Below are 13,085 nucleotides of genomic sequence, written 5' to 3' on the forward strand. Positions count from 1 at the left end.
TATACACACATATATATATATATATATATATATATATATATGTATGTGTAAGTATATACACACACATATATATATATATATATATATATATATATATATATATATATATATATATATATATATATATATATATATATAATTTTTTATTTTTTTATTAATATTACAACGTGCACACAATTGTTTCCGGGGACCTTAGCTCCCGTGTCGGAGAAATCCTGGAACCATCCCTGCATACCAAATGGACGTTAACAAACATTACTGAGTTTTTTGCCTGTATTTAGTGAAAAAAGCTTCAAACCCAAACCCTTCTTGGCGCATGTTGGCTGAAATGCGACCAAAACATTTCTTTACATTCCTGCATGCATTTAGAGTATTTCCGTCATTGTTAAAAAAAAATTCGCGTTTTCGACATGCCTTTAGTGAAAAGACTTCAACCTCACCCCTTTCTGGCGCCTATTTGCTAAAATGCGCCCAAAACACCTTTTCACCCTGTTTTAACAAAATCATCTAGTTGTGAAAAATGTTGTGAAAAAAAAAAAAAATTCCGCGTTTTCGACCTGCACTAACTGAAAAAGTCTCATACCCCCACTCCATCCTTGCGCATATTGGCAAACACTTTTTCGACCTGCATTAAGTGAAAAAGCCTCAACATCCTTCCTCACCCCCTTCCTGGCATTTTGGCTGAAATGCGCCGGCCAAAACCCTTCTTTTCCCTCCCTTAGCAAACTCCTCTAGTTCCGCCTTTGCTAAAAACATTTCCGCGTTTTCGACCTCCATTTAGTAAAAAAAACAGCCTACAACCCCTCACCTTCCTGGCGCATATTGACTGAAAAGCGCCGAAAACTCTTAACCTTCCGCCTTGACAAATTCTCTAGTTTCGCCATTCATTGTGTAAAAAAACATTTCCGCGTTTTCGACCGGCATTTAGTGAACAAAATTTTCTTTCCCCACCCACCCCTCCTGGCGCATACTGGCTGAAATGCGCTCAAATTTTTTTTCACCCTCTCTTGACAAAATCATCTAGTTTCGCCATTGTAAAAAAAAAACATTTCCGCGTTTTCGACCTACACTACCCTCCCTTGACAAAATAATCTAACTCATCCATTGTAAAGTACGATTTCCGCGTTTTCGACCTACATTTACTAGCTTTAAACCCGCACCCCTTTTTGGCGAATATAGGCTGAAATGCGCCCAAAAGACTTCGTCACCCTCCCTTGACAAATTCCTCTCGTTTCCGCGGTTTCCGCGTTTTCGACCTTACTATATAGCAAGGTCGATAACGCGGAAACCGCGGAAACCGTTGATATTGAACCCGGTTTCTCGATTTCCGCGGTTTCCGCGTTATCGACCTGGCCGTACTCAAAGGGGCTTGGGAAATCATTGCTTTCTAGCAATATGATAACTAAGTTTACATCACAACATTTTTGCATGCAACTCTCCCCTTTTTCTATTTGCCAAATCATTCCAGTGTGTAGAATGTGCAGGGTTGATGAACTCGCTATAAGCATCAGTGTTGGGGCTATGTGTGGCTATAATCACTACCATAGCAACAACATGGAAAATGAACCTTATGATGTTGCACTAAAGGTTACAACATGACTGAAAACACAACAAAGTATGGAAAAATATACAGACACACTGATTGTTAATGTGTATTAAACACCACATACCTGTATTACTGATATTACTTCAAGATTCTTAGCATAAAATCTGATAACCATGTGTAGCACTGTTGGTTTGTAATAGTAAGTTTAAATATAATTTGTTTGAATACAAAAAGATATATTTCTTTATAACTCTGGACAGGATCTGATGGATGGCAAGAAGATAGATGTGATATGCAAAAATAGCTAAATGAGCTGAAAATTTGGTTGGCAAGGTGATGGCATGTGAAAAAAAAAGATAACATACTGGCAAATGAACCCCAGTTCCCAGTTCAATAGGGTACATACCTTCAAATTTATAATGATACACACACACAGGCCCTTACACAAATGAAAATGGTGAACCCCCCTCCAAAAAAAAACTCTGTTCATCCTTGCAGTAGAAATAATGAAGTGGTTTAAAATTTAAAAACTGGTTTAAATCAGTGTTTTGTTTAAAGGCTACTTTAAGCGAAACTTTCCCTTTAATATGTTTTATAGAAGAAATCTAAGCATCCTGGTGGAACTTTCTTTCAATTCCAATGTATCATTTCTCAATTTCAGCATTTGTCTGATTTTAAACCAAAAGTGGATTTGAAGCAAACAGGTGTGATGTAATTGTTGCACTTTGACCAAAAGTACTGTGTTTATCTTTATTTACCACTTAGTACTTTGACCTTCAAATGGACAGGAAACTGGTTTTCCTTATGGGGTTGTTTAGTGTAGGTGAAACCATTTCATGTTGTGTATTTTAAAATATAAAGAAAAGCAGTAGATTAGAAAAAATGATTCAAATTTTAAAGAAAAAGTAAACATCATCTCCAACTGTGCAACAATGACATCCCCCTGTTTGCTTCAAGGTCACTTTAAGTATGAAAAGTGCCAACTTTAATTTTCAGCATCTCATACAAAAAAAAATAGGACTAGAATGCAAATTTCCCAGAATGCACAGCTCATGATCTTTTTTAACCTGTCCAAAAATCTATTTGGCTTGGACTATCCTTTTTAAAGTATTTAAAGTCAAAATTTAAATAAATGATTGAAATCATTCTGATTTAGAGTAGCTGATTATGTGATCAAGGCATTAAAAGTAAGAGAAGCTAACAATGATGTGCAAAGTTGGACGGTCATCACATCTTACGAAGTGTAAAATCTCATACATAAAGTGAGTAGATAGTATACAGACACTAGCTACATTCTTAAGTTCAAGGTGGTAAAATAGACTGTCAGGCTGAACAAAGATTGACAGTGTTTAACATGTTATATACGAAAGACCTGATAACATGAAGTTAACATAAACTTTATTACTGAAAACATGAATGCTAATGTAGAATAAAATGCCTCTATTTATGCAGAATGGTGTAGCTAGTAAGAATATATTCTCCTAAATAGTATCAGAGAATTTGCATGTCTCATACAGCTGATGGAAACAAAGCTCCTGGAGACTCCATGAAAAGAAGGACTATGCAGCACGAACAGGTCTGTAAAGAAAGAGAGAAGGAGAGGACTGATCGCAGCAGCGTTGAAATGAATGCAAGCTAAGGTTTTATTATTAAATCCAGTGATTTCTATGATCATAGAATAATGCATAGTCAGACAAGGAATTTTAAATAACAGACTAATAACCGAAAGATTATCATTTATCAGTTTTATGAAGAGCACTTCTACCCTCTGCTAACAATTATCAAAAAAAGTAGTCACTACTGAATTTTATTATTTCCCTCTCCACGCAAGAAAAAGTTCTGGGGGGTTCTGATTGCTTTTCAAAAGAAACGATATGTAAGAATAATATAAAAGATATTTGGCAGGATTTTATATTTGTACATGTGTGTGGAGTGAAATTTAGATGCATGAGGAAGGTGACATGTAAAAATGGAGAATTATAGATGCAGTTTAATTGAATCAAATGCAAGTTCAAGGAACGGAGAATGACTGATGCAAAACTTGTGCATTTACTGACTGCAGACATGTCTTCCCTTGACCTGCTTTAATTATGTTTTGAAATGTGAAGTATACCATGCTTTTCAATTTTTCAACTCATAGGAAATTGGAATGAAATAGATGGTACCATCCACTTGTGAAACATTTGTTGTGCATGTCACAAATACAATCGCAGCATATGTGCAGACAGACTGCACATTAACAGACTAATATGTGAAAATTTATCAGTATTTACAGGCTTCTAAAACATTTTTACTGATATTTTGGGTGTGACATGCAGTACAAAATCTCCCAATTGCCACCACTCACCCATTAAAAATATACTATAAACCATAAACAATATATAGTAATGTATGTTATTTGATAGCCATTGTAGGGTGGAAAGAAAGCCAACATGGGGTTGCGGATAAGGAGAAAACAACAAATGAGATTTGGAGAATAGGCTGTTAAGATGTGAAAAGTATTCCTTGGTGGTATAATCATACAACAACTTCATTCATTCAACAGGTATTCACATATTAGTGAAAAGCAAATGTATTTTGATAATTGAAGCATTGATGAGGTGTAAATGGTGATTTTAATATTTTTAACTAAGAAAAGTAACTAAAATTTACCAAGCCTGCTTCTATGGTAAGCTGTATTTAGTTACTGTTCAATGGAGTATCCCCCTCCCCCCCCCCAAAAAAAGTTTACATTACTATCACATACTTTTATTTGTTGGATATTACACATATCAAGTTGTCTTTAACTGCATGGATTGCCCTTCTCTGCTTGCCACCATATCTGGATGGCAGCCTAATGTTCATGCCATCAGGCATGCCCTCCATCTTTATTCCCAGAACCTCGACCTGAGAGTACGGCATTTTAGCATTTGGAATACCAACTGCCTCTGCTGTAAACAAGAGCAAAAAAACAAATTACACTGCAAAACAAAACAAAATAGCCACAATGATAAACATCTGCATTTGTTCAATTAAAACTTTAAACTATGTTTTCTTTTTACTGTACTGGCCAGTCAAAGACTTCAATGTAGTAGTCTTTCTTCAACCAATGGTAATGGAAGAATTGTAGGTGTGATGGAATTGAGGGAAAACTAATAACAAGAAGGCAACATTTTTCACCAGGTTTTATTGGTTTTCATAGTTTGTTTAATATATTGTTAGACAAACTAAAAATGGAGATTGTATGGTTTGACCACATATCAATTGGTTCACAATTTTAATACAACATTGCAGAGGTGCATTGTAAAATACTTGCCTTACTACTTTAAATGAGGTTTAGGAATTATTGTTGCTGAGGTTAAGAGATACTGATCCTCAATCATTCAACCAGTGGCAACAAACACTGGGCCTTGTACAAGTTGAACACTAACACACATGACCAGAGAGAATAGTACAAACAGTAAATTACAATGTCAGCTTCAAGCAATTTAGGAAAAGAAATTGCTATTGCATTACAGTGGAAAAGGGATTTTGCAGTTATACATATGATTACATATGACAATAGCATGCACTTTAATATGCACCCTACAAATGTCTTCCTACAAGGGTGAGATATTGAGTGGGAACTATAGTTTTGAAAAGTGCAAATAAAAGTAGTCTTATAATTAATAATGAGATTTCTAGTGGTTAGCATTTTGGATACATGGTTTTCCAGTATTTGACCTCCGTGACATTAAATAACCACTGAATTGCATGAAAAACAAGTTTATTTTAACTCCATAAGGGCAACAAACATAGCATGTATGAAATCTGCAAAGGTCGGAAATTTTTACCAATTATTATGTTTACAACAAAATGCACTGACATACAAACAAATGCACACACATGGATGTCATTGTAGCAACATAGATTCCTTTGCCTTCAGTAATGAATCAAAAAGCAATTTACAGTAACACCTGTTAACCAAAATGTGAGCACACAAAGCACCTCTAGCAAGGTAACATAAAAAAAGATAAGAAATATGCTCACTTATTTGTGTTAAATAGTACATACCATACTTTTCATTGAAGATGTCCTGAATATCCTTTGCAGTAACTTTTTTGTTTGTTCCTGTGTTGTTTGCTGTGACTGTTTAACAAAGCAAAACACACAAAAATGACTGTTCAATCACTTTATTGGTGTCAAAAATACCTGGTCTATTATTACCAATGCAGATCTACCTTGGCATAGATCTATAAACTAGTACGAGGTTTTGCTGAATGTTACATAAAAAAGGCTATGGGGAAATTCCCACACAGGAGTCTGTCTGCAAGGAGGAAAACGTCAATTCTCTTCTCACCTTTTACAACACGTTAATGTCTCAAACGTTTCAATATAACCCACAATATTTGCAGTAATTACCTCTTCTACAACAGATGCTGCTCAATTGAAATGAAATTACACCCTCACCACCATATCAGTTGTACATCATATACCAAAGGTAGACACAGCATGGATTGAAGATGATGACACCAATGATGAGCTGCCAGCTTGTACAATGTAACAAAATTTATATTACAGTATAAATGCAGCTGTGGTCAAATGGTCCTGCTCAATCTGGTTGTGGAGTTTGACTATAACACCTTTCAAGGTCTTTACTTTGCAATCCTGTCTGTGATGACATGGTGTGAAAACACATACAGCTGTTCTTCATGTGACTCTTGTTGATGAAAAATTATGCTTAAAAAAATACATTTCAAGCCTTCCTTTAAGATTGTCAGAAAACTCACCCCTCAGATAAACACTAAACATTGATGAGGTTTCCTCTGCATATTCCTCCACAAAGGATACCCCTTCAGAGGAGCCAGTGTAGGAAAGCTCTTCCCCTGACTGATACACCATGTACCAGGCAAAGTCTGGGAGAAGAGCGTTCATTCTGTTGGTCTGAAATGAGTGAAAACAGTTTAACAGCAACTCCATTAAGCAATAAAGGAGGGTCAATATCATAATTTCATAGAGACAGTATTATATCAAAGTAACATGAACAAAAATCATGTTATTAAGTAGTAAAGTGTACACTATACAAATATTTGTACTATTACTTTAGTATCCTACTCAGTTGTGCACTATGGTATGTTCATTTCCATATTATCGAATATCTCTGTTCCTCCAATTGGATGCATAGAGCTTCTCCCAGTTTCATATTAAAGCAAAAATGATATACATATGGGCATATGGGGGCAAGTTGGTCAGAAATGGGGCAGCCAGTTGTTGAAGCGTGTAGATCACTTACTTGTAACTTCAGTTGTCTCATTTGAAAAAAAAATGTGAAAATTTGCTATGACAATGTAAGTTAACAACTTTGGTTGTATGATATTATAATGGCAGAATGCTCTAAGTGGCTTTCTAGATCCAACTAACACTTGGAAAATTCATTCAATTGTCTGTTGTACTCTCTGGAATCTTGAGAAAAACTTAGAGAAAACCTTGGAACTATAGATACATTATTTCATTCAAAGGAATCAAGAAGAAACAAGAAATAGTTCCAAGCATATCTGCTATAATGACATCACTTTGTTGTGTTGACAGATACATGAGAAAATAATTCTAGTTTAGCAACCCCATATTTCGCAAACTGTACATTCAACTAGGAGGTAGCCTCCCTGTGACACACCTTACTTGCAAGATGACCAAGGGACCAACATATCCACCTAAAAGTTCCGTACCTCTGCAAGAATCCTTCTTTTGCTTCTCCTCCATTCCTTCAACCTATCATCCTCTGTCATGCTTGTCGGTTCATTCCCTGATGCTCTCCTCCTATACATTTCCTTCTCTTCCCCAGAAGTATTTGCCCATCTCACCGCAAATGACTTAAACTTGTCTTTGTTATTGAGATGTTTCAAATCTAGGTAAAAATTATTAAAACAGTCACATACAAATATGGAACCATTTCACTATGATGCAAAATAAGGAAGAATATTCTTGCTTTATAACAGCTTAACTAGTGACATTTTTAATGTTTTAATCTGTTTTTTTGCAGTATTTAACACTAAACAGAGACTACTTGAAGATCTATATAATTCTAAGGAATTAGTTGACAAATTCATATGGGACCAGAAATGGAGAGTTTGCACTACTTAAAACTAATAAAAAACTCCATCCTCCATCAATAATTTTGTGCCATGTGATGTTAATTCAACTTGGATGATGGTATTTCTCTATGTCAAATATATATCATGTTATTCTGCTCTTAAATGCTTTATCAACTGCAAAATAGAATGTCAAATTTGCTATGATCTGCCTCTAAAACCATAATATGATCTTCCTGAGACAGTAAATAATGCATGGCAACATTTTGTTTCATTACACTGCTGTAGTGACTATGCCATTTTTTAATTGTTTTAACATATGACATGATATTGTATACAAGAAACTACAAGAGAGAAAAGTATTACCTTTGGAAATATCTTGGCAAAATAAATTATATCCAGATGGACCGCTTTTGCTCACATGTGGAGGACAAGCAATTTGCTGTGAAAGGTAAATATTGTTAAAGATTGAGTCTGCAGTGGAAGGTAAATCAGAAGACATGTTGGATGTCAAGAACAATATTGTATCCAGCTGACTTCTACAGTGGTACTGACAGTTTGTCTAATGATAACAAACTGGATCCAACAAAAGAATCCAAATGACAGATTTGTAGTTTTACAATGGAATAAACATGGTAGATGCCTCCATGATCCCTTTGCCAAGAAAGTAGAGTGAATTGGGAAAACACCAGTAGGAACATAATTTTTGGCCACATTAGCTTCATCCATTGCCACCAAAGCAGTGTCCCTCCCAGGAATGCATTATTCACAAGAACCTTGTTTAAATGAGGGATATGTTATTGAAAAGGATATAATATGGTTTAGTTACTGTAAGCCTTCCATCTCTTCAAAAAACCCTTTAAAAGATTCAATCCCTTGATTGACAAATCTTTTGTTACTGTAACCTCCTTATCAAGTGTTTCTTTTCACACCTCAAAGAAATTTAAAAAATCACTTCAACCTTACAAAGCTTTAAACTAACCGTATAATTGCATGTGTTACAACTATATTAGAAATTAAAGAATCACAGCTGTTCAAAACCATACGTTGTGCAAGGATTAACTTTTGAATAAAGAATATGAAATAAGTTTTGCAATTCCAGTGCAAAATACAGATCACTCTCATCATTTCCCACAATCTTGCAGCAATATTTATGAACAGAAATGGAAAACAATCACTTCCGCACAGTGAATATCACATCAAATCAAGCCCAAAATTATATGTTGAATATGCAGCTTAACCACTGTCAATGTAAGTTGATATCATGCTACCGGTCCGCCAGCTGTTATTTCATAGAAAAACATAAAATGTCTTGGATATCGGGCCCAAGTCACTGAATTAGTGTGTTTTTGTAGTTGATAAATGATTTTGCTAATATATGATATTTGTCTGAAATTTCTCCAGCGGTACACTGTTGGTCCGCTGTTGAAATTCTGCTTAGAATTCTGCTAAGTTGGCGGACTACCGGCATTAAACCGCCAGATGTCTACGCCTGCCAATTGCTAGAGTTATGCAGGCCTACTAATTGTATTGTAGAAGCGACTCCTTAAGTTTGTATCAAACAACTCAGAGTATTGTTTCTGAATTCTTTCGGTCGTGCCAACAATCAATTCTTTGGAACCCCAAAAATGCAAAGACTATTGCTTCTCTAATTATGGACTAAGATCTAACACATGTGATTATGGTGGTGCATTATTACAAACATTATTTTCACTGTATAGAACTCCAGTAAGAAGTTATATACCATACTATACGTAACAGTTGTAAAAGTTTGCAGCAAGCGATCCAAAAATTCTAGTTGTACCTTCATCTCAGAAGTAGCTGGATTCTCTGACATCATCAACTGATGGCTGGTAGTAGTACTGGATAAGATAAGTCTGTAATTGGAAATTGACAGCAAATACATGAATGAATGCATATATATAGAGTAAAGTTACCACTTCAAAATAACCTTTTATTTACATAATCTACTTCCTTCAACCCTCTCCACCATCAAAGGTATAATAACTGATAATTAGTGGTGATGAACTGATAAGTTAAGTTTTCCTTGGTGGTTAATATGGTTTCAAGTGGGTTTTGTAGGAAAGTAGCTCAGCATGCACAAGAAAGTGGAATAGCTACAGAAACAGTATGCTGTTAGTAATCGGATATGGTGAGGGTGTGCTGAAAGATACGATCAAACTTTGTATTATAAACACAAGCCCAATGGAATGCAGCAGAAGAAATTATATGTAGGATTAGGCCTATCAGTACACGCGTTCTGGCCTAATCACTGAAACCAACGACCACTACTGGCTAGGCCTACTGTATAGTAATGACGTTAGTTGTGTACTATTGTAATTAGTGTTGCATTGTATGGTCTTGGCTAACCATTATACTTGACACTGTGTGTAGGAAATACCACTCCAGTTCATTTGTCCATTCAAAAATTGATCGTTATTGATACAACTCATTCGAACAGATTATGTTTAGAAAACAAGTTTATCCTACCCTTGTTGAACTGAAATCTTCTCGAAGTCAGGTAAGCCCCTTCTTTGCTGATGTTTTATAAATCTTTTTAAAGTTTCGCGCGTTAGCTTTCGTCGTCGTATGAGTTTCTGCAGGATATGCGGCATAAATTGAATGACCTGGTATGGGTATTATTGTACAGTTGTGCGGCCACCGTGCACCTTCTGTGCATGCGCGTCACATCTCTTGCCACTGCTCGTTCTGCTCGAACGAATGCTTTGATGCACGACTTTTGCGTACCGTTTGCAGTGTTAAGTACCGTTACCAAATTGTCCCAACTGGGTGTCTGTGTCTTACTGATTTTTGTGTTCTGTTCCTTTGGGACAAGGATTTTAAGTTGCGTCATTTATTTACCCTCACATTCCGAAAACACGAGAGAAATAGACAGCAATTGACAGCTGGCATGCATCACACTACACATCATACGGCAGCTGATGGTTAGGAGTGTCACATCACATGCAAATTTCGGTGTGTCGGGTAGCTAGGTTGAACACGAACATAATGATATATCCGAATCAGCGCCACACATAGTCACCGCACTAGAAGTGCTGGTCAAGCACGCCACAACTTATGTATTACAACATTTAGTACGTTAAGTTTAAAGAATCGTGCTTTAAGCACATGGAATTCTCTAACTGCTGCTTTAAAATCTTAACCATCTAAAGGATTATTTAGAAAAACGCACAAAAAAGGGTAATTTCTCTGTATTGATACATCGTTTATATTGTATATTATTAATTATTCCTTATTAAGACATTAATTATATTTTCAGTATATACTTTTTCTTGGAAGTCCTTTTTTTTTGTTAAGCCTGTATTGGCTTTTTAGAGGACTTCCCTCCACATTTATTTATTTATGATCTGTGGAAAATCAAATAAACAAACAAACAAAGAAGCAAACAGCAAAATCAAACTGCCTTCTCTGGGGTTCGAACCCGAGCGAAAAAGTTCATACTGCTCTTCAGGTGCAGAGCATTAACCACTGCGCCACCCCATCTGCTGAGAAATAATGCTCGTTTCTAATATTTAAGCTTCCTAATGGAAGCAATAGGTATAATAATAGCACAGCAAATGCAAACTGCCTTCATTGGGTTTCGAACCCGAGCGAAAAAGTTTGGCTTGCTCTTCAGGCGCAGAGCACTAACCACTGCGCCACCGCATAGGCCTAAGTTGAGAAATAATGCTCGTTTCTAATATTTAAGCTTCCTCATGGAAGCAACAGGTATAAGAATAGCATAGCAAAAGCAAACTGCCTTCACTGTGATTCGAACCAGAGCGAAAAGTTCGCCTTGCTCTTCAGGTGCAGAGCACTAACCACTGCGCCACCACATCTGTTGAGAAAAAAATGCTCGTCCCTAATGGAAGCAACAGGTGTAAGAATAGCACAGCAAAAGCAAACTGCCTTCACTAAGATTCGAACCCGAGCGAAAAAAGTTCGTCTTGCTCTTCAGGTGCAGAGCACTGACCAATGCGCCACCGCATCTGTTGAGAAATTATGCTCGTTTCTAATATTTAAGCTTCCCAACGGTAGCAACAGGTGTAAATAATAGCACAGCCAAAGCAAACTGCCTTCACTTGGGTTCGAACCCGAGCGATAAAGTTCGTCTTGCTCTTCAGGTGCAGAGCACTAACCACTGCGCCACCGCATCTCTTGATAAATAATGCTCGTTTCTAATATTTAAGCTTCCTAATGGAAGCATCAGGTGTAAGAATAGCACAGCAATAGCAAACTGCCTTCACTAAGATTCGAACCCGAGCGAAAAAGTTCGTCTTGCTCTTCAGGTGCAGAGCACTGACCAATGCGCCACCGCATCTGTTGAGAAATTATGCTCGTTTCTAATATTTAAGCTTCCCAACGGTAGCAACAGGTGAAATTAATAGCACAGCAAAAGCAAACTGCCTTCACTTGGGTTCGAACCCGAGCGATAAAGTTCGTCTTGCTCTTCAGGTGCAGAGCACTAACCACTGCGCCACCGCATCTGTTGATAAATAATGCTCGTTGCTAATATTTAAGCTTCCTTATGGAAGCAACAGGTGTAAAAATAGAACCTATATACTATTTGAATTCTTCATTGTTTATGAAGTCTAATAACTCAACCAAATCATTTCCTTTGAACATCATTAAAGGTTAAACAACTGCTTGAGCGCTCCTGGGTGACATTCAACACCGTTTGTCCCTATAAAAATATTGTAATACATTGCACAAATGTTATGTGAAGTCATTAATAGGCCTGTATGTTCCTATTAGGGGTTTGCATCTGATGAACTGACCCATAGTTGTCTGTATGTTAGACTAAGAAGTCCAGTCACTTTCGTTGATGACACCCAGATGTTTAAAGGATCATTTCTCAAAGATCAAAAGTGGTATAGAGATACAACCTTGAGTGTGAGCAGTGCTCTTTAACGAGGTAATATGGATTGGTAACTTTTACATTACTTTTGTCAATAACTCTTGCTAAAGATGTCGTTGATAACACCTGCTCTTGAATGGCTTTGATGGAATCCTGCAATGAAGTTGTTATAAGATGGAGGTGGTGCAAACAGGGAAGTAATAAGGGGGGGGGGGGGGTGTAACGAAATCGTTATCGTATCAGCGTATTCAATATTGTAATGAATTTTGACCTTGATTAAATGCATCGTTATAGTTATAATACATTATTTTTACTACATAGAAACCGTTCCAGGCTTGTGTATTCATATTTCCGTTCGGTGTAGTTTGCATTTTACGGTGGGATCGAAAAATGCTATACCCTACTATAAGACAATATACAGACAGGTTAAAGTACATAAAAGTACGTAAATGCATCATCGACTTAATTTTTAACATTTCTTTAATATTTATTGCTTCCGGTATTGCATTGTATTTACCATTTACATGTCTACTATAATAGTTATTTTAAGTAACATAATAACTAAATACAGAATAAAACATATAATTAAGTAAATTAAGGAAAATATGATAGACCTAATGATTGTCATCGTGGA

At 36.3% G+C, this 13,085-nt stretch overlaps 2 protein-coding genes across 4 annotated transcripts in view; both read right to left on the minus strand.

Moving 5' to 3' along the window:
* The window catches only part of LOC139971520 (cornifelin homolog A-like), a 91,306-nt gene that overhangs the window by 59,440 nt on the left and 18,781 nt on the right, over positions 1-13,085 (minus strand). The gene's annotated exons all lie outside the window — the stretch shown is intronic.
* LOC139971515 (uncharacterized) lies at positions 1,643-10,411 on the minus strand. 3 transcript variants are annotated; one of them, XM_071978070.1, is made up of 8 exons: positions 10,084-10,411; positions 9,338-9,470; positions 7,960-8,035; positions 7,231-7,409; positions 6,295-6,448; positions 5,579-5,653; positions 4,293-4,473; positions 1,643-3,124 (listed from the first exon to the last, which is right to left on the minus strand). In XM_071978070.1, the coding sequence occupies exons 1-7, from the start codon at positions 10,206-10,208 to the stop codon at positions 4,295-4,297; spliced, it is 921 nt and encodes a 306-aa protein (XP_071834171.1). In that variant the 5' UTR covers positions 10,209-10,411; the 3' UTR covers positions 1,643-3,124; positions 4,293-4,294. The 3 variants fall into 3 exon arrangements, with proteins under 3 accessions (XP_071834171.1, XP_071834172.1, XP_071834169.1); XM_071978071.1 differs by having other exon boundaries at positions 4,293-4,476; positions 9,398-9,470; positions 10,084-10,409; XM_071978068.1 differs by having other exon boundaries at positions 4,293-4,476; positions 10,084-10,409.

The sequence above is a fragment of the Apostichopus japonicus genome, chromosome 8 (assembly GCF_037975245.1).
Source record: "Apostichopus japonicus isolate 1M-3 chromosome 8, ASM3797524v1, whole genome shotgun sequence".
NCBI classification, from domain to species: Eukaryota; Metazoa; Echinodermata; class Holothuroidea; order Aspidochirotida; family Stichopodidae; genus Apostichopus; species Apostichopus japonicus.